This window comes from Schistocerca piceifrons, chromosome 7 (assembly GCF_021461385.2).
Source record: "Schistocerca piceifrons isolate TAMUIC-IGC-003096 chromosome 7, iqSchPice1.1, whole genome shotgun sequence".
Classification (NCBI taxonomy): domain Eukaryota; kingdom Metazoa; phylum Arthropoda; class Insecta; order Orthoptera; family Acrididae; genus Schistocerca; species Schistocerca piceifrons.
Genome location: NC_060144.1, coordinates 326,462,316 through 326,487,783, shown reverse-complemented (window position 1 = coordinate 326,487,783; position 25,468 = coordinate 326,462,316). Strand labels below are relative to the sequence as shown.

Sequence of the window (25,468 nt, the reverse complement as noted above, 5' to 3'; positions counted from 1 at the left end):
ATATACTTTCTCTTCTTTTCATCTTGAGCGTGCAATGTCTGCATGTGTACTTGAACTATCATTGTCGATGTTGGTTTGCTGTCGATTCTGATAAGAAAAATGTTGTGACTCGCCAATCTTTCAAAGTGCCGCCATGCAGTTACGCACGTCCTCTACATGCGGCGTTGTCTGCCAGCCATGCAGCAGCAGCACCACCTAAGCGGCCAGCCAGCCAGCGGCCGCTAGACTTGGACTCAGTTATGATTTGACTGTTAAAGTGTACACACGTCTTAATCTGTTTACTTGATCTGTGACTTTCATGTATTGCGTCTTCCTTGAAATATATTTGTTCAACTTGAAGTTATTACAATTGGTGACGAGATAGTGATTTTTCTTTTCCATCGTTGACCCACATGTTTCCATGGCTACTTTAGAGCAACTATTGCAAGGTCTCATAGAACAGCAAACGCTTCTCACAAATGTGATTCGTGATTTCGTCGCGGCATCAAATGTGGGGCGTCTCTCGTCATTGTCTCTACCTACTTTTTCTCCTTACGACGAGACGGCAGAAGACTGGTCTGATTACGAAAAACGTCTTCGACAGCACTTTTTGGCATTTCATGTCACGGACGAACAAATGTAATTCTCTGTTCCTTCCATGGATTTCACCTCAAATGTATTGGTTGTTGTCGCAATTGGCTCCTTTGAAGTATCCTGTGTCTTTGTCCTTTGCTGAAATGTGCTCACTTCTGTCCATCTATTTTCAAAAGCAAATGCTTGTGGTAGCCTCTCGTGTTGCCTTTTATTGTTGTCAAAAACAACAGAGTCATTCGTATCGCACTTGGGCTGCTGAACTTCACGGCCTCAGTAGAAAGTGTCAATTTGTTACTGAAGTTCACAAAGAATCCTACTCCGATTTCGTGGTACGGGATGCTATTATCCGATCGGCGCCCGATAAAGAAGTTAGGCAACGTGCCCTTCAGTTGGCAACTCTGATTCTAGATCAGGTCTTATCCATCGCTCAGTCTTTTGAAATTTCTTGTGCTGCTGGAGTGCAAATAGAGGCATGGGGCGATGCCGGGGAAATACAACCTCTGTGTGATGTTGACGAAGCATGTGGCGTGTCCCTGCCAGCCGACGTGGCCGCAGTACGCTCCCAAGCGCAGCCTCGGCCTAACCATAAACAAACCTCTAAGAAACTGCAGCAAAACCCACGGCAACTTCCTTCATGTACGCGGTGTTTTACGAAACATTCATGAGAAGATTGTCCACAACTTTGGGCCGTGTGTCACAAATGCAAAAAAAAAAAAAAAAAAAAAAAAAAGAGGGGTCATGTGTCATCCGTTTGCAAATCCGACTGCATACATGATGTTCATGAACATGACGCTGATTCTGATTATGTGTTGTCTGTCAATTGTACTTCTTCCCTTTCAGGGAAGTTATTCCTCACTGTCCAAATACTTGGTCGAGATGTTCGCATGCAGGTGGATACTGGTTCTGCTGCCACTATCATCAATTCTCAGATGTATCTTCAGTTGGGTTCTCCAGTCCCGTCACCTGTCACTAGGCAATTACGGACTTACAATAAACAGAAGATTTCTCTCTTGGGACAATTTGATGCTGAGGTATCTTACAAATCTGTCGTTTGCACTGTTCCCATATTTGTGGTCGACCATAGTAATGTGGAGAATCTTCTTGGTTTCGATGCCTTTCACATTTTTGGGTTCTCCATAGATGACTCTGTCAATATCATCTCTGATGCTATTCTTTATGCTCAATTGGATTCCTTGTCGACGACATTTTCGTCCCTTTTTTCTCCTGGGTTAGGCCGTGCAAACGACTTTGAAGCTCATATCATGCTCAAACCCACTGCTCGGCCTAAGTTTTTTCGGGCTCGGCCCATTCCTGTGGCCCTTCATGATCAGGTCAAACGGGAGCTGGATCGTCTCACTGCTTCAGGGGTCTTGCTTCCTGTCACTTCCAGTGAGTGGTCCTCTCCTGTTGTCATTGTTAAGCCAAATGGTGATATTCGTCTCTGTGGCGATTTCAAAGCCACTGTAAATGCTCAGTGCCTTATCGACACTTACCCTATGCCTTGACCTGAAGAATTGTTCACTAAACTTGCTGGAGGCCAGTATTTTTCTAAACTTGACCTGTCAGAAGCTTATCATCAACTTCCTCTCGACGCTGCTTCCCGGCAGTTTCTGGTCCTTAACACGCCTTTCGGTCTCTATCAATACCAACGATTGCCATTCGGGATTGCCAGCGCCCCTGCTCTCTTTCAGCGATTCTTGGAACAATTATTGCTCACTGTCCCTGGATGTATAAATTACCAGGACGACATTGTTGTCACTGGCTCCACCACTGACGAACATCTTCAAAATCTCCGCACACTTTTTCATGTCTTACAGACTGCCGGTCTTAAGTGTAATCTTCAGAAATCAACTCTCTCGGGATGGTATTCGTCCGCTACAGCAAACTGTCGCTGCGATCGATGCCCTTCCTCACCCTACATCTGTTTATGAACTGCAGGCCTTCTTGGAGAAAATAGCATACTATCACAATTTTTTACCATCTGCTGCTTCGGTGGCTCCGCCGTTGATCCCCTGTTGCATAAAAACGTGCCTTTTCACTGGTCCGCGTCGTGCAATGTGGCTTTCCAAAAATTGAAGACTATGCTGAAACAGGCCTCGTGCCTGGCTACTTATTGCCCTGCTCAACATCTTGTTCTTGTCACGGACGCCCCTCAATACGGGGTCAGTGCAATCCTTGTGCACCGTTTTTCTGACGGTTCTGAACAACCCATTGCTTGTGCCCCCAAAACACTCGTGGATGCCCAACACAAATATTCTCAAATTGAAAAAGAAGCTTTGGCCATTATTTATGCTCTTCATAAGTTTGGTGTTTTTCTCTATGGATCCAAATTTCATCTTGTTACGGATCACAAACCACTTGTTTCCTTGTTTCATCCATCAATGTCAGTTCCCGAAATGGCTGCACACCGTCTCCAGTGTTGGGCTCTTTACTTGTCTCGTTTCAGTTATTAGATTCATTTCCGGCCAACGTCTCAACATGTGAACGCTGATGCACTGTCTCGCCTTCCCATGGGTCCTGATCTGGCATTCGATAGGGACGAACTTTTGTGTTTCCACCTGCATGTTGCCGAGCAGCGGGTTGTGGTCGGGTTCCCCATCACTGGGGACCGGCTGGCGGCTGCTACGGGTTCTGACCCTACCCTCTCCTGGGTTTTATGCTATATTCAGAAGGGTTGGCCAGATCGTCCGTCCGCTAAGACTTCTGATCCGTTGCGGAACTACGACACTCTGCGTTAACGCGTCACGGCTAGGGATGGTGTTATCCTACTTTCCACCGAAAATGCTTCGCCGCGTGTTGTGGTACCTGCATCTTTGCGTGCTTCGGTCTTGCGCCTCCTTCACCAAGGGCACTGGGGTGTCTCTCGCACAAAATCTCTGGCGCGTTGTCATGTGTACTGGCCTGGCATCGACTGAAATCGCACACATGGTCGCTGCCTGCGGCCCTTGTGCGTCACAGGCCGCCGCCCCAAAGTCATCTTTGTCACCGTGGCCTTCACCTGAGAAGCCCTGGGAGCGTATTCATGCTGACTTCGTGGGACCTTTTTTAGGTACTCCTCGTTATTTGATGCCTACTTCAACTTTCCTTTCATTGTCCGTTGCACGTCGCCTACCACCGTGGCAACCACCAATGCTCTCGCTCGCATTTTCTCTTTGGAAGGCCTTCCCTCTACTCTTGTTACTGATAATGGACCGCAATTTGCCTCTTCCGATTTTGCGGATTTTTGTGCTTGTCACGGCGTCATGCATGTCACAGCTCCTCCGTTCCATCCGCAGTCAAACGGTGAGGCTGAACGACTGGTCCGCACATTTGAGGCTCAGATGAGGAAACTCCTGACTTCTTCTGCTGATGATGCGCTTCTCCAATTTATGGCTTCTTACCGTTTCATCCCCATGGGCGACCACAGCCCGGCTGAGCTCTTACATGGCCGACAGCCATGCATGCTACTTCATCTTCTGCGGCCTTCCGCCTCACGGCCGCGGGTCCCTTTGCTTGGCCATTTCACCACCGTCGATCTTGTATGGGTACGGGTATATGGCAGGTGGCCAAAATGGAGTTCTGGCCGCATCTTACAACACCGTGGCCAACACCTGTATGAAATCCAGACGGACACGGGTGTTGTAGTGCCTCATTCGGACCAGCTTCAGCCTCGTGTGCCGGCAATGCTTGTTCCGGATGCCGTTACACTACCTTTGGCTCTACCTGATGCTCGGGACACTGGAATCTCTCATTACTCACAACACCATCATATCGGTGCCAGCACGAGAACTGACACCACCAGGAGACGTGCCCTTGCAGGAACCAGATGACCATCATCTGTCGGAGCAATTCTACTCGCCTCCTTCTCCTATGGACGTGGCCACATCGCCCATGTCTCCTGTTATAACAACCGGACTTGACGCAATGGGCAGATTGGTGCACGGGGCCCCAGCAGATTCTATCCCCACGTCTCCTGTCATCTTGACCCGTTGTCATCGGGGACACTTCCGTCCATACGGAAAGCCTCCTCCTCGAGACTTTACAGCCAGTCAAACAATACCTATGAACATTAGCAATCTACAGGCCACCTCCATCAAGACCTGTGCAAAAAATTCAAAGGGGGGAAAAGTGTTGTGACTCGCCGATCTTTCAAAGTGCCGCTGTGCAGTTACGTGCATCCTCTACATGCGGTGCTGTCTGCCAGCCATGCAGCAGCAGCAGCGCCACCTAAGCGGCCAGCCAGCCAGCAGTCGCTAGACTCGGACTCAGTTATGACTTTATTGTTAAAGTGTACACACGTCTTACTCTGTTTACTTGATCTGTGACTTTAATGTATTGCGTCTTCCTTGAAATATATTTGTTCAACTTGAAGGTATTACAAAAAACCCTGTCACTGAACCATTCTCAGTAAAAAACACTCAGCCCTTTCTTCCTATTTGTAATGAATCCTATGCCCATTATATCATTTTCTGCTACCGTTGATATTACCCTATGCTCTTATGATCAGAAATCCTTGTCTGCTTTCCATTTCGCTTCACTGACCCCTACTGTATCTGGATTGAGCTTTTGCATTTCCATTTTAACATTTTATAACTTCTGTACTACATTCAAGCTTCTGACATTCCGTGCCTCAACTTGTAATACATTATCCTTTCATCGGTTATTCAGACTTCTACTCATTGGCTGTCCCATGCTGGAGATCCAAATGGGGGACTATGCCGTAACCTTTTACCAGTGGAGAGATCATCATGACACTTTTTCAGTTACAAGCCACAAGTCCTGTGGAGACATGTTACGTGTCTTTAATGCAGTGGTTTCCACTGCCCTCTGCGTTCTCATGTCATTGACCATTGGTGATTCTTCCACCTTTAGGGGCAGTTTCCCACCCCAAGGACAAGTGTGTGTGCCCCGAACCTCTGTCCGCTCCTCCATCATCTTTGCAACTAGGGTATGTAAATGCTCAGAGACTGCTATTGGTAATATTGTTGTAGACAAATCTAGGAAAAAAATCATGTAACAAAACTAGCGGTAAATGGATTATCTGATTTTGACATGCAGCATCTTGTGTTAAATGTTGAAACTTGTCAGAATAAAAGAAATCTATTAAATCTGAGTACAGGAGGGCAATAAACAGTAAAAAATTGAAAATTTTAGGAGATTGTTCAATGATATGAACTGGATAGATGTTTACAATACTTCTGACTCAAATGGAAAATACAAAGCATTCATTAGTAAAGTTGCTTCCTCTTTTGAAAATGGTTTTCATCTAAAGGTAACTCAAATCAAACAGAAGGCTAAAAATAAACCATGGGTTAAACAAGGAATAAATATATCATGTGGGACCTACTATGTAGGAACATAGTAGTGCATTGCAAAGAATACTGCAAAATACTGAAACAAGTAATCCAGAAGGCTAAGCAGCTTTGTTATGAGAAAAGAATTATTACATCAGGCAACAAAATAAAAGCTATATGGAATTTAGTGAAGACAGAGACAGATAGGGCCAAAAATAAATGAGACATTGGTAACAAGTGTATGTAGTGTTGCAAACCTCTTAAACAAGTGCTTTGCTTTTAGTACTGACAGCTTGGGGTTATCAGGTTTGGGCCGCGCGGGGTAGCCTCGTGGATTGAGGCGTCTTGTCACGGCTCGTGCAGATCCTCCCGTCGGAGGCTCGAGTCCTCCCTCGGGCATGGGTGTGTGTGTTGTCCTTAGCATTAGTTAGTTTAAGTTAGATTAAGTAGTATGTAAGCTTAGAGACCAATGACCTCAGCAATTTGGTCTCATAAGATCTTACCACAAATCTCCAATTTTATCAGGTATGGTAAACAGTGCAGTGGAGTACCTGGGGCCAGTCTTTACAATTAACTTCAGTAAAAAGGAAATAACACTCATGTCTTCCAAAGAAGTAGCATCCATCATAAAATCATTAAAATCTAAATATCCTATTGGTTATGATAAAATATCAACAACATTGATTAAAGAGTGCTCACAAGAGTTGAGTTCTGTCTTAATAATTTGTGTAATGAATCTCTTGGGGGGGGGGGGGGGGGGGGTCACATGGGAGGTTTGAACGTGGATCTTTCGTCTCTCCCGTTGCAGTCTAGTACTATGACCACATAACCACGATGCTGTGGCTAGCACTCTTGAGCTTGGAGTGTTCATTGTTTCTATTTCGCTTCTTTTTCCATAGTTCAGTACGCCATCTACCTGTTTTCATGCTTGATTTGTGTTCAGTTTTTAATGAACTATCCACTGGGCAGGCCATCTTACCATTAAATCGGAGGTGGGGGGGGGGGGGTGAGATGGGGAGTTTCCCTTGTGAGGATCTATCTGTTGACCTGTTGACTTTACATGTGGCAAAAACATCCTAAGATTTCCTAACAGACCTTTTTTTGTACCATCTGACTGCAAACTCAAACTATTGTAGGCTACATCCATAGCCTTTCTCATAGATGAATGAGATACTATGAAGTTTTCTTTATCAATTTCTCTACAGTCATTGTTTTACCAACATTCTCAGAAAAGCATCATTAAAGCCAGGGTGGACCTGTGCCATCTTTTGTTACATTGTAGTATTTTGTATAGATGGGTGAACAATAGCTGTGAATTTCATGAGGGAAGTCGTTTACCTTTGTGGGCTATTGTTTTATTTTTAAGTGACCACTTTATTTCATAAGGTGACAGTTAGGATTTACTAACTCACAACTGTACTTAGAAAAATGGTAGATAATGAGTATGTAGCCATATTTTCATATTAATGTGTAATTTGAAGGTAAAATGACTCATTCAACATAATTTTAATAATTATACAAATCATACATGCTGCATGAGACTGACTATCTAACACTTACATGGATTTTATAACTACACTACACTGCGTTACATTACATTACACTAACATATTTTAATGTGTTGAATGCTGGCACAGTGACAAAACCCATATAAGGGTTGCATTTTACTTACAGATTTCATGTCTAATATATTAGTTTGATAATGTCCAAGTGGGAAAAATTAGCTGATCATTAAATTAGGAAATAAAGTGGTTGTTTCAAAATAAAACAGCAGCCTTCACAGGAAAATGACGTCCCTCAAGAAATTTAATTAATTTACTCGATATGTAGTGGATGCTTACAGCTTCATTTACTCCAGAAGCGTTTTTATTTATTTTGAAGTAAAGCACTTCAAACCTTATTCATCATCGTATTACAGAATAGTCATGCTTAATAGTCTGTATCTCTTAAAGGTACCAGTTCAACCATGTGACAAATAAAACTTACATGAAAAACTTTTTTGCATATTTAGTAATTTGCTATCATAATGTGCATCTGTGCTGACTGAACTTCCCTATGTTTTGGCAAAGGTAAAGTGTGCTGTAGACGCATACCAAATTTCATGGAAAACTAAAATATAAGCTTTTAGTAGCAAAAGATTATACTCTTTTGTCAGCTGCTTATATTACTAAAATAAACTTACTGTTTTATTTTTTGTAGGTTCCTGTACTCAGATGAAGTGCAAATTGGACCTGAAACTGTTATGACCACTCTTTATACTGCCAAGAAGTATGCTGTACCTGCACTCGAACGCCACTGTGTTGACTTCTTGAAGCGGAATTTAGGAAGCGATAATGCATTTATGTTACTCACACAAGCACGCCTCTTTGATGAACCACAGTTGACTGCTCTCTGCTTAGAGATGATTGACAAAAATACAGCAGAGGCTTTAGCCGCTGATGGTTTTACAGATATTGATCTTGACACACTCAGTGTTGTTCTCGAAAGAGACACACTTCGCATTCGGGAAGCTAAACTGTTCCAACATGTAGTCAGGTAAGTAAAACATGTTTTCTGTTCGGTTATTTACAGCTGGTTTGCACTGTATTAGTATCTATCAACCACTTTATTTTTTACAGTTTTATTTTATATTTCTGTCAAAGTGGAAAGGTGGAATGGGCCAGATTATTCCAAATACTGGAAAATTAGGGACAGTATGCTCAGAACCTTACACACTATTTGGAATGTGAGATTTTCCTTTGCAAATAGTTTCTCTATCCCCTCTTCGCCCACCTCCCTTCTCTTTTCTCTGACACACGCAAATGGGTTACTTAAAAAAAACAGTAATTAATATCCAGACACTGACTGGTAATACAAGGTAGTAGACAACAATTAATATCTGGACACTGGCTGGTAATACAAGGTTGTAGATACTACAGTTTTAACAATTTTCAAATAGGTGGTCTTGCGTTACGGGTTACATTTTTTGCAAATAATCTGCTGTTTTCAGCACTTCTTTTGTTTGCTTTTGCTTTCTGTAGAAGTGACTGTAATACAGTAACAAGATTTTGAAAATAATGATGTAATCAGTGATGCTATTTTTGAAAATTGTATAATGTAAAAAATAAAAGGAAGTGCATTTTTAAATACAAGCATTTTATTTCTTTGCACTTAGGGTGAGCTTCATATCAGTTCTTAACACAAAATTGTATTGTTTATGTTGTCGATGTTGAAAAACATATCTTTAATACTCTAAGCAAACCCTCATTGCTGTCACTGATATCGTTTCTTTAAGAGCCATGAGAAGCATACTTTCAGTTATGGATGATATGTGTTGCCAACAGTGCATCTGTGTTCACATTACAACAGTTTTAATTTTTACAGTTCTACTAGTTACTTGTTGCACATCATCTTCAGTGGATGATGTCAAGTTAAACACCTTCCAGACATCAAATTTCAACCTTATTTTATTAGGCAACCAGTTTCAGTACTTTATTACACTATCTTCAGGCCCCTGACTGATGTGTAGGAATAATCTACCTCGCTTGTGATCGAAGCAGGGGCCAGCAATACTGGTATTAGTAGATATATACTTGCTACAGTGACCACTTCAAACAGCACCCGCTAAGTCAGCACATTATGTACTTTGTTACATATAAACAACAAATAAGTACACAGAATAGAATATTAACAAAGAACACAGGAGTTCTTTTTGTCTAAATGGGAATCTCTATATTTTCTTCCAAATACTAAAAAACCTCCACCTGAGGGAAAAAAATTAAAGCAGTGCTACAAATGTACTGTGTAAAGTGACCACTCTACAAAATAGATGCTTCCTCTAGTTTAAAGTGAGCACAGGTCTTCCATCCAATAAGTTCACTTTAGAGTAATTACAAACAAATTCACATCACTCTGCTGGTTGGTGATGCCCTCAAACAATTTCCATGCCAAGACAGACTGCATACACATGAAGTACTTGTCGTATAGATTTATTTATTTATTTATTTATTTATTTATTTTGAAGAATTGGAAATTGAAAACATAGTTTGGTGACCTCAGAATCCTTACCTTGTGTTCATTATATCAATTAAAACTGAATATTATGTGCCTTAGTACAGTAACTTTGAACCTCTTAATCTTGGTAATGGATAGTGGTTTTGGAAAAAGGTTCAGGGTTCCCTGAGATCATCTTAAGAGTATACGGCAAAAATTTTGACGATTTGCCATGAATATAAATTAAAAATGTGGCTATATCCACAATTTTTTGTAATTTTTCTCAGAAACTGCCCATGAACAAAAGGTGCCTAAGGTCCAACTTAGACCATACCTAACGCAGAACAACCAACTGATTTGCTCAGTTTGCCTGGAGCAAGTGTGTAATGTTTAAATTTTGATCCTGTACTTAGGGTAGCTGCAGTATGCCCATTCTTCCAGTCGGTATACAAATAGTCACAAGGCTAAGGGCTATCAAATACTCTTGATCCCTTACATCTGTGACCAATACAAGCCAAGATATGACCCCCTGAAAAATTTTGCTTGGCTTTTTGGAACATAATGGTACCATGCAATGTTAGCATGGACTGATTTAATAATTGAGGTGGCTTTAGCACAACTATCTTCATTTGTATGTTCCAAATGACACATTTTACCTTCTGGGTAATGAATGTGAAATATTATTGTTACTCCGTTTCATTGCCAACACATTGATATTACATCTTTAGATGATTTCATGTTTTTTCATATTGGTTGACTAAAACTTTGGAGATCGATCTCCTTAATTTGCTTACAGTACCCGCGGCTTATGTCCTTTTTTTTTTTTTTTTTTTTTTTTTTTTTTTTTTAAAAAAAAAATGCTCCATGTGTGTACTGTTGTTCATAATGTCCAGCAAGTAAAATATTTTGGTGGTCAGACATGTCACCATCATCAGGTGGGCTGATGATCTGAGCTCCTGGGGGCATGCAGCCGATGTATATCCCCTCCCACTGCGAGCCATTCCCTACGTTGTCCATGCCAAGGGTGCATGTTGGCAACCGTGGAGGCGATGGATCCAGTGCCTGAGGTATTGTAGGTGTAGGTACTGTGTCCACCCTGGCCACCAGATCATTGTGTTTGCTGAATGTCTTCTTAATTGGATGCAGTGCTGGCTCCCAAGACTTGCTGAGATTGTAGCCACAGTCCCAGTTGAGATTGGCCGTGGTGTGAATTTTGATGGCTTGTCTACCAACACTGCCCCAGTATTTTGAAGTATGTGCTAAAATCATGGTACATTCACATTCCATCACGTTTCTTGAAGAAACAGTTCTCTGCAGCTGGTGGCTTGTTGGGGTACATTAGTTGAGTGTGCTGCTGGTGTTTTGGCATTGATCTTCGATGGTGAGCACTGTTTGTCCAATGTATCTCTTGGCACATTGGCTTGGAATCTGATATATTCTGGCCTTCCACAAACAGAGGTCATCTTTGACACTGTCTGATAATGCATTTTTCCAAATAGTTCACAAATGTACTGTGTATAAAGGCAGTGGTTACCTCTTTCTGTGTCACTTCTTCCATCTCCATAGTGATGGAACGGAGAGCATGCCTAATCTGCCATTCTGAGTAACCATTTTTTTTTTTTTTTTTTTTTTTTTTTTTTTTTTTTTTTTTTTTTTTTTTTTTTTTTTTCGGAACAATTTTCTTAGGTGTTCCAGTTCCTGGGGCAGACACTCTGCATCAGAGATGGTGTGCACTCTGTGTAGAATGCCAGTCTTCTGTGCAGGATTGTGACAGTTGTCTGCCTGCAAATACAGGTCAGTGCTCTTCCAATATACACTGTGGCCTAGGTTGCCATCAGTTCTTCTCTTGACCATAACATTCGTGGATGGTAATCTTCCTTCTGCTTCAGTCTCTTTTGTGAATTTGATGTTGGGATGTGTGGTGTTCAGATGTGCAAAGAATTCAAGAAGTTTGTCTCGTCCATGGGGTCAGATGACATATATGTCATCCACATAATGGGAAAAGCAGGTGGATTTCCATTTGGATGACATCAGGGTTTCTTCATCGAAGCACAGTCACAGTTGAGAGTGGGCTGCCCATTACTCTGTTTGTTCATAGCATTCTACAGCAAATAGAAAATACATGGAGGTTAGCACATGCTTGAAAGGGGTAGTGTCTTCAGGCATCATGGTGAATAATGAAATGACATTAAAGCTCACCAGGATATCTTCGAGTCCTTCAGCCTAAAGTTTGAGGTCATTCAGAAAATCGACAGTATTGCAGATGTGATGTGGCCATTTACCCACAAAAGGGCTTAGTATTTCTGTTGGGTGTTTTGTCAGCAAATATGTGGAAGCCCTGATGTTGCTGACATTGGGGCATAATAGTACTCCATCTTTGTGGATCTTAGGCAGCCCATAAAATCGTGGTGGAATGGCTTCTTTGGGTAACAAATGCTTGGTGATCTTCTCTGATAAATCCATGTTCATGAGAAGTGCTCTCGTCCTGTTCTCCATCTTCTTGGTGGTGTCAGCATTTATCTTCCTGTAAGAGTCATTTAGCAGGCACTGGATCCTCTCAGTGTAGTCCTTGTGGGAGAGAACATCAGTAGCATTGTCTTTGCAACAGTTCTGACAACAAACCCAGGTCCCTCTCTCAGCAGTACACTTGTGGACTGTTTTATCAAAAAATATGCAGGAGAAACTGAAGAATCAGTATGAAGAATCAGTATGACTTTGTTCAGCAGTTTATGGGCAGACACCAGCCTCACGACAATTTATCAGGTGTTGTTTGAAAAGGCTTAGTTCTTATCAGAACATGACAAGTTTCACAAACTTCTTCAGCAGCTTTAGGTGGTAGTTGTGCTGCAATTTTCTCAGCTACACTGGTGATATCTGTGATGGCTGGGAAGTCTCCTCCCCAGAACACAGAGTAAATGCACCTATACTACTACAGAGAGACAGACATCATCATCTCTGCAGCTGCTGATTTGTGTCCTCAGTTTTGGATTTTGTAGGGAATGGCTTGTGGGTGGTGTTTGCCGTGTGCCCGCATGAGCCCATAGATTGGCAGTGCACTTGTGGACTGTTTGATCAAAAAATATGCAGGGAGAAACTGAAGAATCAGTATGACTTTGTTCAGCAGTTTATGAGCAGACACCAACCTCACGACAATTTATCAGGCGTTGTTTGAGAATCTCCTTCGACTCGTGCCTCAAAATTTATTACATAGTCACTACTTAGTCCAGCACAGTGTGCAGCCTTATCATGTTTATGTGGTCTTTCATGTACACAAAATCTTACATGGTCATCCATGGACATATTTCTTCATTTATTGTATTTTCAGAAGGATTGTATGTCAAAATGCACTTCTGTATGAGACTATTGTAACAAGTGTAATCTCCCCCCTTTCTTCCTTCTTCCTGTTATTGTCCACATTAAGCAATGCCCAGTCCAAGTCATTAATAAGCAAAGTCTTTTATGAAGATCTGAGAGGAGTCAAGACTACAATAAACTTTCAAGTTACTTAGCTTGTTTTGCTGACCTAGGGGTCTGATTCTTGAAGCTGAAAATCTAACATCAGGTCCTCACAGTTGGTTTGAACTAAATAAATTGGAAGATCGTTGTTGTGAAATTTTTTATGTAGATATATTTTTCATTGATTTGCTCACATTTTAGAGTATCATACAGTATTTTGATTTTTCACATTAACTAAGCTGAAATTACATTCTTCACATCTATTACACAAAAGTACATCTGATCACATCAGATGCAAGCTTAAGACTCTCACACTTCACAGAAATATCAATATTCCAAAGGGTTTATAATTTTTGTTAACAAATGAATTCCTACTAGTTTTCATTACATTATTAATTTCAATTATTATTTCATAAATGCATCCAGAAATAAACATAGTAAATAGTACAGGATCATGTAATAGAAGTTTTAAGTGTGCAAATAATTTGTAATTCCAAATATTTAAAAAAATTGAACTGTACATTCAGAACTAGTACTTATCAATTACAACATTGAAACTAAAATATTTTATAAAATAATTCCTTTTCATAAATTTTAGCTTGAAATATAACATACTGTGTGTAAAATTGTATGAAAGTTTTCAGAAAAACAATTGAACTGATATTGACCTGTCCAAAATTCGAAAAGTAACACTTGATATCGACAACTAATGTTGAGGAAAAGTAATGCTAGAGGAGGATGTCCCATTACACATGGAACACTTTGAAAAACGGACGAAACACTTCACCTGTTGTTTTTTGTCTAAAACTGTCAAGATCAGATTATTTTAGTATAGTTCAAACACCTTTCCTCTACTGAACAGAAATTACTCATCGTGGGATTAGTGCTCCAGTGATCATCAGTTATTGTCCTACTTGGGATGGGTCAAAAATTATTCCCAAGAGACTTCAAATACTGACTCCATGTTTGTTTTACTATTTTTATTTGTTATTATTCGTTTTACTATTTTTATTTGTTAATATTTGTGATGCACACAGCTTTATTTGGGCTGTCTTTTCTCTAATGTCTTAATTTGTTTAGAAAAAACTTTTATGTAAATCAGTACTGAACTAATGAATTAATGCTTGTGAAAATATCTCTGTGCTTTGTGTTGATGAGCTGAAGATCCAACTTATAAACCCAAAATGTCAGCTTCCGCAACTGAAGTGACAGACTGTGCATATTATAAAAATGAAAATAATCAATTTTTGACAATAAAATTGGATAGATAAAAAACCTACTCACCAAGTGGTGGCGGGACATCGCACACATAAAAATATTTTACTTACACAAGGTTTTGGAGCCAGTAGCTCATTCTTCCAGCATAAGGGGTGAAGAGGGGTGAAGAGAAAGGAACAGAAGAGGTTTAAGAAAAGGTGTAGAGTTCGGAAAAGTCATCCCGAACCCCGAATCATGGGAGACTTTACCACATGGGATGAGAAGGAAAGCCTGATTTCTAACAATTAGTCTTTCCTTCTTCTCCCGTCCGGTAAGTCTCCAATGACCTGAGGTTCTGGGTGATTTTTCTGAACTCTACCCCTTTTCCTAGAACTCACCAGTTCTTTCCCTTCACCCTTCTTCCTTCCCCGTCAACTCTTCTGCCGGAAGAAGGGCCACCAGTTCCTAAACCTTGCGTAAGTAAAACCTTTTTTTATGTGTGTGTTGTCCTGCTGCCACTTGGTGAGTAGATATTTTTATGCATCCAATTACATTAGACTGTGCATATTGATATCTGTGATTTGTACTTACAATATTTATGGTGTTCAGTAGGAACTGTGATGCTGCTGAAAGCGAGGGGAACTAATCATGTATTTTATGAAGACATGGAGCTCTAAACCGCAAGTAATGAAATGTAGTCAGATTAAATTGGGAAATCCTAAGTGAATTATATCGGGATGCGACACTTAAATTAGTAGAGGAGTTTTGCTATTAGGGGAGCAAAATAATTGACAATAGCTGAAGTGGAGAAGATTTAAAATGCAGACATTAAGTTGCAAGAAAAGCTTTTAAACAAGGAATAGGTTAACATTGAATATAAATTTAAACATTTCGGAATCCTTTATGAAAGTATTTGTCTGCACATCTGTGCACTTTTAATTATTAATATAACTATTATACCCCTGCAGTTATTTGCTTATGACAGTTATTTATATGAATAGTTTTTCATGCAAGTGCTCATTTAGTATATAAACCTGCGAAGTATGTCACTGATCTGTGGAGTGAGTGAGTGGAACAAGAAATGTGGAAGGGATGGAGGGAATTGAAGTATGATGCCGAAGAGGCAGTGTCAGCAAGGAATGAGACTGGAATGGGACATTGGTGTTTCTACCCAGTCACAAAATGCGGGGGAAGTCGAGTATGGCACTTGAAGTAGAGGAATGGGTTGGGAAGGAAGGTGGGGAAAGGTAGAACAGAGGACAAGAAAGACTTCGGAGGGAATAATGTGAATGGGTTAATCAAGTGACTTGGGAGGCATGGTGACAGGGGTGGAGTTGGATGTAAGATATACCTCCCTCTTCACTCCATTAAAAGGTAATACTTTCCTTTCTGCTGTCTCCATAGTCTTGTCCTGTCGTGTGCTCCTGCCCTCACCAAACCCACTATTTTACATTGTGTTCCCTTCCTTTCCTATTGTTTCCCTAGCTGCCTCTGCCTCTCAACTGTAAACTAAAGAGTAGGTGTGTGGAAGAGGGGTGTTGTGGATGCTGTAGGTAGTGCTAGAGCTGAAACTTAATAAAACATTGTCATGTTGCTCTGGTGGTATCATCTGGTAATGGTGCAGTTGGCAGATAGTCATCAATTGCATTGGAAATGGTGATTTCGTTTGCAAGTGTGATAGTGACAGCGGAGTGACAATGATTGACAGCAGCTATTGGTGGTCATGGCAGCCAACATCAATAACCTCATTATTACCAACTGCTATCCTGGCATACTGTGGTTTACAGAATTATTTTAGGTGCATTTTTTGTAGTAACTGCAGTTCTTTATTAACAACACAGAAGTGAGCTGAGCACAATACTACACAAGCAACAGAGAACATTAATTGCAGAATACAAGTCCAAGTAGAGTCTGATCACGTGCTATGTCATCCTATAATGACAGGCAACTTCCGCAGTCTGTGAGATGACCCTTCAGCTAGCACAGCTGTTGCACAAGAATGAAGCCGGCACTGCCGGTGTGCCACCGGGTACACTCATCATACGAAGCAGGCACCCCCTCGTATTCTCGTTTTGCGTGCGACACCAAATATGAGAGGTCTGGTCAACGTGTCTGTGGGCTGATCCTTGGGGATGCGAGGGGGGGGGGAGGGGGGGAGGGAGAGAGAGAGAGAGAGAGAGAGAGAGAGAGAGAGAGAGAGAGAGAGAGAGAGCATATTCCATAGTAGCACAATGTCTCCAACTTGTTGAAGGTTATCAGCATTCTCCCATGTAAAGTATTGTTCTATTGTAGCAGCACACTTGACCACATGATTTATACTTTTCTTTATGAATTCTGTAGAGACTCTTCAATAGTGCCATGAGACTAGCACCTTGAAGGGGAATTATGAAAGGGTTTCTAGCTTATGCACAACAGGATTGAAGTAATTCTTAGTATGCTGCATGAAAAAGGCTGTAATCTGGATGGAATGCCAACTTGGCATACAGTTTTCATGTGCCACGTTGTGGAGATCCTAAATCATCGCACATAAAGATATTTCTTTAGTCAAACCTGTCATTATCTACTTTATTAAATTATCAGTCATGAGAATATGAATCTTTAATTAATGTAGTTGAGAGAGGTGGTGGCGGCATTGTAATGCACGCAGTGGTCTTGTTATAACAGGCAATCAAAGAGAGAGAGGTGATGTAACTGAATAGCCTTTGTAATGATTCAGTTGAGCTGTAATATTTGCGCACTGGTTTGGAGGGATAACACAGAGTACTAAATTGTATGAAAATGCAAATGAACAGGTAAACACATGGATCAGAATAACACAGTGATTGACAGGTAGTTGTTAACAAAAGAGCTACTGTAACAATGACCAACCAGAGAATGAGCTTGGTGACATCTTCAGTTTTGTTTGCCATTGTCAGATCACTCTGCAGATGACAATTACAACCGTCAGCATAACCCTTGTGATTTGTTTTTTTGTGCTTTGTTTCATTGTGCTGATTTTTTATAATACACAAAGAATGTTTGCAAATTACAGTAAAAGTAAGTACCAAAGTATTAAGGTTCTATGGCCCTGCAAGGGGACCTCAGTACTGTGCAGGTTAACCAAAAACATACAAAGGAATTTATTTAATTATTTATGTATTTATCTGCCTTTACTCATCCAGTCATAATTTCACAATGATACAGGGATTAGTAATGAAAGGGCATAATTACAATACCCTGTCACATTTCAATATATGATCATGGTTTACTGCTTTCTCTGAGACCTCTAAGTAAACTTCAATTGTGTAGTGTGCATTGGTTATGAAGAATGTTTTAGCTGCCTTTTTTAACAGACGTATTTTAGTAATCTTTTTCATTCCCTTTGGATGTTTGTTCATAATTTTGTCCTACGATAGAAAATGCTGTTTAGAGTTTTTTTTTTCTTTTTTGGTTGTTCTTCCTAGGTAAGTCCACACTGTCTCTTGTTCCATCGTTATATATAGAACTATTAGTTAAATAATTGGTAAGATTTTTTATGCTGTGCGCCACAGACTGGAGGGTGCAATAACTTGGTGCAACAAGGTTGCCCAATATTTTAAACAGCTATTTACAATGAGTCCAAGTACAACTTCTAGTTATTATTCATGTGGCTCTTTTACACAGTTCTAAAACTGTGTTCATGTTTTGTGCCTTTGATCTCCAAAAAAGAATCCCATAACTGAGGACTGAGTGTACATAGGCTTAGTATGTTACAAGATATTGGCTTTTGCAAATGGGTTCTAAGACCCTGAGAGCATAACAAGCTGATGATGTTCTTTTTGCCAGTATCTTTGTATTCTCATCCCATGTTAGTTGACAAGCTCATTCCTGAAACTTCAAGTTTGTTAAACAGTTTATAATTTTTTCATATATGCTTAATGTGACAGAGTTGTTTTTCTCTCCTTATGCTGAAATTCATACTGTTTCTTTCTTTTATGTTCAATATTAATTTATTACATGTCGCTAATCGTATCACATGTTCGAAGGTTTCATTTACTTTCTGTAATAGGAGTTACAATATGTTGTGATGTTTCATTGGAGCTTCATTTCCATAAAAGGTAGTATATATGTAAGATGGGGGGGGGGGGTGGAGGGTGGGTGGATGAATTGTTTATATATTTACAGTTTATGTACTCGGTGTTGCTGACCTTTATATGTAATGTTTCGTAATGTAGATGCTTATAATTCTACTCTCTGAGTTCAAAATTAACCATTACTTAAAATGTGACAGGTGGTCTGAATGTGAATGTGCAAGACAACAGCTGCCTATCACCCCAGAAAATCAGCGATCTGTACTTGGCCGTGCTCTGTCATTGGTACGCTTTCCTCTTATGACAGTGGAAGAGTTTGCCATTGGGGCTGCCCAGTCAGGATTGCTTACTGACAGAGAGGTGAGTAGTTTAATTTTATTCTGTTATGCTCTGATACGTATTCATAGGCTATTGGTTTAACTTCGGACTTATTACCTGATAACTAATGTGAAAACCCCCAATGAACCATTGACCTTGCCGTTGGTGGGGAGGCTTGCATGCCTCAGCAATACAGATAGCTGTACCATAGGTGCAACCACAAGGAGGTGTATCTTTTGAGGGGCCAAACAAACATGAGGTACCTGAAGAGGGGCAGCAGCCTTTTCAGTAGTTGCAGGGGTAACAGTCTGGATGATTGATCTTGCCTTGTAACATCAACCAAAACGGCCTTGCTGTAGTGGTATTGTGAATGGCTGAAAGCAAGGGGAAACTACAGCTATAATTTTTCCTGAGGGTATGCAGGTTTACTGTATCGTTAAGTGATAATGGTGTCCTCTTGAGTAAAATATTCTGGAGGTAAAATAGTCCCTCATTCGGATCTCCAGACAGGGACTACTCAGGAGGACGTCATTATCAGGAGAAAGAAAACTGGTGTTCTATGCATCGGGACGTGGAATGTCAGAGCCCTTAATTGGGCAGGTAGGTGAGAAAATTTAAAAAGGGAAATGGATAGGTTACAGTTAGATATAGTGGGAATTAGTGAAGTTCAGTGACAGGAGGAACAATACTTCTGGTCAGGTGAATACAGGATTATAAATACAAAATCAAATAGGGACAATGCAGGAGTTGGTTTAATAATGAATAAGAAAACAATAGGAAAGTGGGTAAGCTACTACGAATAGCATAGTGAAAGCATTTTGTAGTCAAGATAGACACGAGCCCACACCCATGATGTGATAAAAGGAATTATTCAGATAGTTAAGGGAGCCAAAAATTTAACAGTCATGGGGGACTGAAATTCGATAGTAGGAAAAGGAAGAGAAGAAAAAGTAATTGGTGAAAATGGACTAGGGATAAGGAATAAAAGAGGAAGCTGCCTGTTAGAATTTTGGACAGAGCGTAATCTAATCATAGCTAACACTTGGTTTAAGAGTTATGAAACAACGTTGTATATGTGAAGAGGCCTGAGACACTGGAAGGTTTCAGATAGATTATATAATGGTAAGACAGAGATTTAGGAAACATGTTTTAAATTGTAAGACATTTCCAGGGGCATATGTGGACTCTGACCACAGTTTATTGGTTATGAACTGTAGATTAAAACTGAAGAAAGTGCAAAAAGGTAGGAACTGAAAGAGATGGGACCTGAAAGAACCAGAGGTTGTAGAGAGATTCAGTGAGAGTATTAGGGAAAGAAATACAGTAGAAGAAAATGGATAGCTTTGAGAGATGAAATAGTGAAGCCAGCAGAGGAGCAAGTCTGTAAAAAGGCGAGGGCTAGTAGAAATCCTTGGATAACAGAAGAGATATTGAATTTAATTGATAAAAGAAGAAAATATAAAAATGTAGTAAATGAAGCAGGCGAAAGGAAACCAACGCCTCAAAACCAGGATCGACAGGAAGTGCAAAATGGCTAGGCAGGGATGGGTAGAGGACAAATGTAAGGATGTAGAGACATGTATCACTAGGGGTAAGATAGATAGTGCCTACAGGAAAGTTAAAGAGACCTTTGGAGAAAAGAGAACCACTTGCATGCATATCAAGAGCTCAGATGGAAACCAGTTCTAAGCAAAGAAGGGAAAGCAGAAAGGTGGAAGGAGTATATAGAGGGTCTATACAAGGGCGATGTTCTTGAGGACAATATTATAGAAATGGAACAGAATGTAGGTGAAGATGAAATGGGAGATATGATAGTGCGTGAAGAGTTTGACAGAGCACTGGAAGACCTAAGTTGAAATAAGGCCCCGGGAGTAGACAACATTCCATTAGAACTACTGACAGCCTTGGGAAGCCAGGTCTAACAAAACTTTACCATCTAGTGAGCAAGATGTATGAGACAGGTGAAATACCCTCAGACTTCAAGAAGAATATAATAATTCCAATTCCAAAGAAAGCAGGTGTTGACAGATGTGAAAATTACCGAACTATCCGTTTCATAAGCCAAGGCTGCAAAATACTAACACGAATTCTTTACAGACAAGTGGAAAAAGTGGTAGAAGCCGACCTCGAGGAAGATCAGTTTGGATTCCGTAGAAATGTTGAAACACATGAGGCAATACTGACCCTACGACTTATCTTAGAAGAAAGATTAAGGAAAGGCAAACCTACGTTTCTAGCATTTGTAGATATAGGGAAAGCTTTTGACAATGTTGACTGGAATACTCTCTTTCAAATTCTGAAGGTGGCGGGGGTAAAATTCTGGGAGCGAAAGGCTATTTACAATATGTACAGAAACCAGATGGCAGTTATAAGAGCCGAGGGACATGAAAGGGAAGCAGTGGTTGGGAAGGGAGTGAGACAGGGTTGTAGCCTCCCCCCGATGCTATTCAATCTGTATATTGAGCAAGTAGTAAAGGAAACAAAAGAGAAATTCGGAGTAGGTATTAAAATCCATGGAGAAGAAATAAAAACTTTGAGGTTCGCCGATGACATTGTAATTCTGTCAGAGATAGCAAAGGACTTGGAAGAGCAGTTGAACGTAATGGACAGTGTCTTGAAAGGAGGGTATAAGATGAACATCAACAAAAGCAAAACGAGGATAATGGAATGTAATCGAATTAAGTCGGGTTATGCTGAGGAAATTAGATTAGTAAATGAGACACTTAATGTAGTAAAGGAGTTTTGCTATTTGGGGAGCAAAGTAACTGATGATGGTCGAAGTAAAGAGGATATAAAACACAGACTGGTAATGGCAAGGAAAGCGTTTCTGAAGAAGAGAAATTTGTTAACATCGAGTATAGATTTAAAGGTCAAGAAGTCTTTCCTGAAAGTATTTGGAGTGTAGCCATGTATGGAAGTGAAACATGGACAATAAATAGTTTACACATGAAGAGCATTGAAGCTTTTGAAATGTGGTACTAAGAAGATGGGTAGATCATGAAACTAATGAGGAGGTACTGAATGGAATTGGGGAGAAGAGGAATTTGTGGCACAACTTGACTAGAAGAAGGGATCGGTTGATAGGACACTTTCTGAGGCATCAGGGGGTCACCAATTTAGTATTGGAGGGAAGCATGGAGGGTAAAAATCATAGAGGGAGACCAAGAGATTAATACACAAAGCAGATTAAGAAGGATGTAGGTTGCAGCAGTAAGGCGAAGGTGAAGAAGCTTGCACAGGATAGAGTAGGATGGAGTGATGCATCAGACAAGTCTCTCGATTGAAGACCATAACAACAGTAACAATGTGAAAACAAGTGTTAAATTTTATTTTTATGCACATAGTTGTGGGTAGGGCACTTCCTTTCGGGAATCTAGGTTGAAAGTAATACTCCACATCACATATTTCTGCATTTCATAATAATAACTAAATATGTGCCATATGATGAACAGACAGTAAAAAAAAAAAAAAAAAATAATAATATATGCATTTCTGTAGTGGTATCATTCATTAATAAAATTACCTTCTACATGTTTTTAGAAATGTTTTCATTCTTTGCTGCTTGTGAGTCTTTTCAATTTCTGGTTGATAGCATCTTCAAGGTCTTATTTATTATGAATTGGCAGATAGCTAATTAGAATTGACATTGGTCAGTTGCCTGCCCTGTGGTAGAGTGAACAACAATCTATGACACTGAACAGATTCTAAAGTCTGGGACACAGTATTTAATTATGAGTAAAAACATTGAGTGAGTGCTGTAAATATGGAGATAAAGTTCAAAAAAAGGTTAAAAAAGGATACATTTAACTTTTCAACTTTCATCTTCTGTTTTTCATTCCAGCTAGTAGAGTGCAGTTATGTATGGTGTCCAGATAAATTTCTTCTGACCATTGAAAGTTCTCGGCTTGTGAAATTTTTAATATTTGTGAATTTTTTTTGCTAGTGTTACATTCTCCAAAATATTCTGATGTCTTCCTTTGAAGCTTCGCATGGTACACTTCTTTCAAAACATTATCATGATATTCTACTTAAAGGCCTCTCTCTCTCTCTCTCTCTCTCTCTCTCTCTCTCTCTCTCTCTCTCTCTCTCTCTCCTTAAGATCCTGTATCCCATGGCATATACATGCTCTTTCTCAACACAATCGCCGTTATATTACAACAATCTTGTAACCTCTGTTGACCCTCCTCTAACCAGTTTTTTGGAGTACATCATACCCACCGCAGGACAGCTACTCGCAGTTCCAGGACATCTGCGAAATGATGTCTGTTCCATATTTTCCTCATAGCCACAATCAGTAGTGACAGTCAGAAAGGGCCAACTCAGGAGAATACGATGAAAGTGGCAGTATGGGGAAACCACTGTTTGCAGTGGCAGCCATTGTTCTCCAACTTGTATGGGGAAAAGCATTATCTTGTTGCAGGAGCACTTCTTTCATCCATTTCCTTGGCAGTTACTTTTGAACTGCACAGTGCAGCCTCCGAAGAGTCTCAACTTACAGCATTCTGTTAACGGTGGTCCCTGTTTCCATCCTTGTTCCAAAAGGCTGTGGCTATGTGTTTTCCTTCTGAAGGTGCTGTACAGAACTACTTCAGCTGATCCTGGCTGTACGCCTACAGTGCATTCATTGGCCTTTGCTCTCTGGCTCATAGTAGTGGGGCCAAGTCTCATTGCCATTCAAGAGTTTGGATATGACACCTAGTGGATCTTGGTTGCAGTATTGAAGGTCATTGTGTACATCCTTGCATTGTTGTGTTTGTGATGCATTTAGGGATATGGAACACCTTTCTAAGTGTAAGTTTTTAATGCTCTGTCTAACTCTACATCAGTACTCCACAAGCCAGCTGACAGTGTGTGGCGGGGGTACTTCTGATACCACTAAGTGATTCCTCCCTTTCTTGTTCTGCTTGCGAAAGGCATGTGGGAAGATTAATTGTTCGTAAGACCCTGTTTTAGCTCTAATATCTCAAATTTTCTCATCACAGTCATTTTGTGTGATGTAAGTGGGAGGAAGTAATATGTTGTCCAATTCTTCCCAGAGTTTTGAAATTTCGATAATAAACCCCTCTGCATTGGACAATGCTCTCTTGTAGCGTATACGACTGGAGTTTGTTGAGTATCTCTGTGCCGACTGAATGATCCTGTGATGTAACGCGCTACTCTTCATTGTATCTTATTTTCTCTCTTCTATCACTCCTACCTGGTATGAGTCCCAGATTGATGAATAATACTCACGAATCGGTGGAACAAGTGCCCGGTAAGCTTTTGTGGGTGAGTTGCATTTCTTGAAGATTCTTCCTATGAGACTCTGTCTTACATTTGCTTTTCTTACTATTTGTTTTACGTGGTCATTCCACTTAAGGTCACTCTGGATAGTTACTTCTAGATATTTTATGATAGATACTGTTTCGAGCAATTTGCCGTCTTGCCGTCAGTAGTTGTGCAGTAGGGGATTTCTTTTCATATGTATGCTCAATATGTTACATTTATTTCAATTCAGGGTTAACTGCCAGAATCTGCACAGTTCATCAATCCTCTGTTGCTCATTCTGTAAATTGATACCGTCCTCTGGCAAAGCTACTTTCTTATAGACAACTGAATCATCTGCAAACAGTCTTAATGAGCTTCTGACACTTCCTGCTAGTTTATTTATGTACATTGTAAACAGTAGTGGTCCTGTCATAGTTCCTTAGGGTACTCTGGAAATTACCTTTCCATCTCTCTCTCTCTCTCTCTCTCTCTCTCTCTCTCTCTCTCTCTTTCTCTTTTTCATAAAACAGCGGTGCGGGATGGTGTCAAATGCCGTCCCAAAGTCAAGGCCCCCCAGGGGGTCCACAACTCTTTTGTGGATACGTGCGTGGCGAGCACGGGCCCCCGAGCCATTGCAGCCTTCTTTCTCTCCCGCGCTGCATTTCCTTTCCCTTCCCCTCCTTTCCCCTCCATACCCCTTTCCTCTCGCCCTCTCCTCTCCCTCTACTGGTGTCCTTGCTTATGTTGGCCCCCGCTATCCTCCTGGTTCTGTTGGTTTTACACTCCGGCTTTGTTGCGTAATCATCTCCTCCTTTTGGCATTCCTTGGTCCCCCTCTGGGGTTTGACCTCCATTCCAAAATTTCTCTTCCATAGTGTGAGCCATTTGGGGAAGAGCACCTTACCTAGTGTCTCCGACGTGCACCCTCCTAGTACATTCCACCTTTTCTTTTACGTCGTTGTCTGATGCTAGGGTGCATAGCCAGCACGGTAGCCAGCCCGTGTGGTGGGGTCGCTATGTACCCTTTTGGTTGAGCCCCCTGAACACACAGGGATCACACTTCTGATACCTGAGCTGTGACCTCCTCATGCATGCCTTGGAGTGGTTGCTCGTCATCCTGGAGCATCGGAACTCCCGGCAATGGCCGCCGTGCCAGACGGCCCTTGCTGTGGCTGGGTGGCGCCCGTGAGGAGAGCCCCTGATCGGAGTGGGTGGTATCAGGGCGGACGCTATGCAGATGAAAGGCATACGGGTCCAAAACTCTGGCCGCTCTTCTGCAGCCGTCTCTCTGCGTGGTACTGATTCCTCAAGTGCTGCTTCTCTTGCCTCTTCGGCCTTCCCTTCCATGGCTGCCCCCTGGGAGGAGGGTCAGGCCCGTCGTCTA

At 40.9% G+C, this 25,468-nt stretch overlaps 1 protein-coding gene across 3 annotated transcripts in view; it reads left to right on the top strand.

The window, feature by feature from the left end:
- Nucleotides 1-25,468, top strand: part of LOC124804904 (BTB/POZ domain-containing protein 2-like) — a 90,082-nt gene that overhangs the window by 8,052 nt on the left and 56,562 nt on the right. For all 3 annotated transcript variants that reach the window (XM_047265281.1, XM_047265279.1, XM_047265280.1), the window contains exons 3-4: nt 8,046-8,381; nt 18,721-18,880. In XM_047265281.1, coding sequence (XP_047121237.1) covers nt 8,046-8,381; nt 18,721-18,880 — 496 coding nt within the window. The remainder of the gene's footprint in view (nt 1-8,045; nt 8,382-18,720; nt 18,881-25,468) is intronic.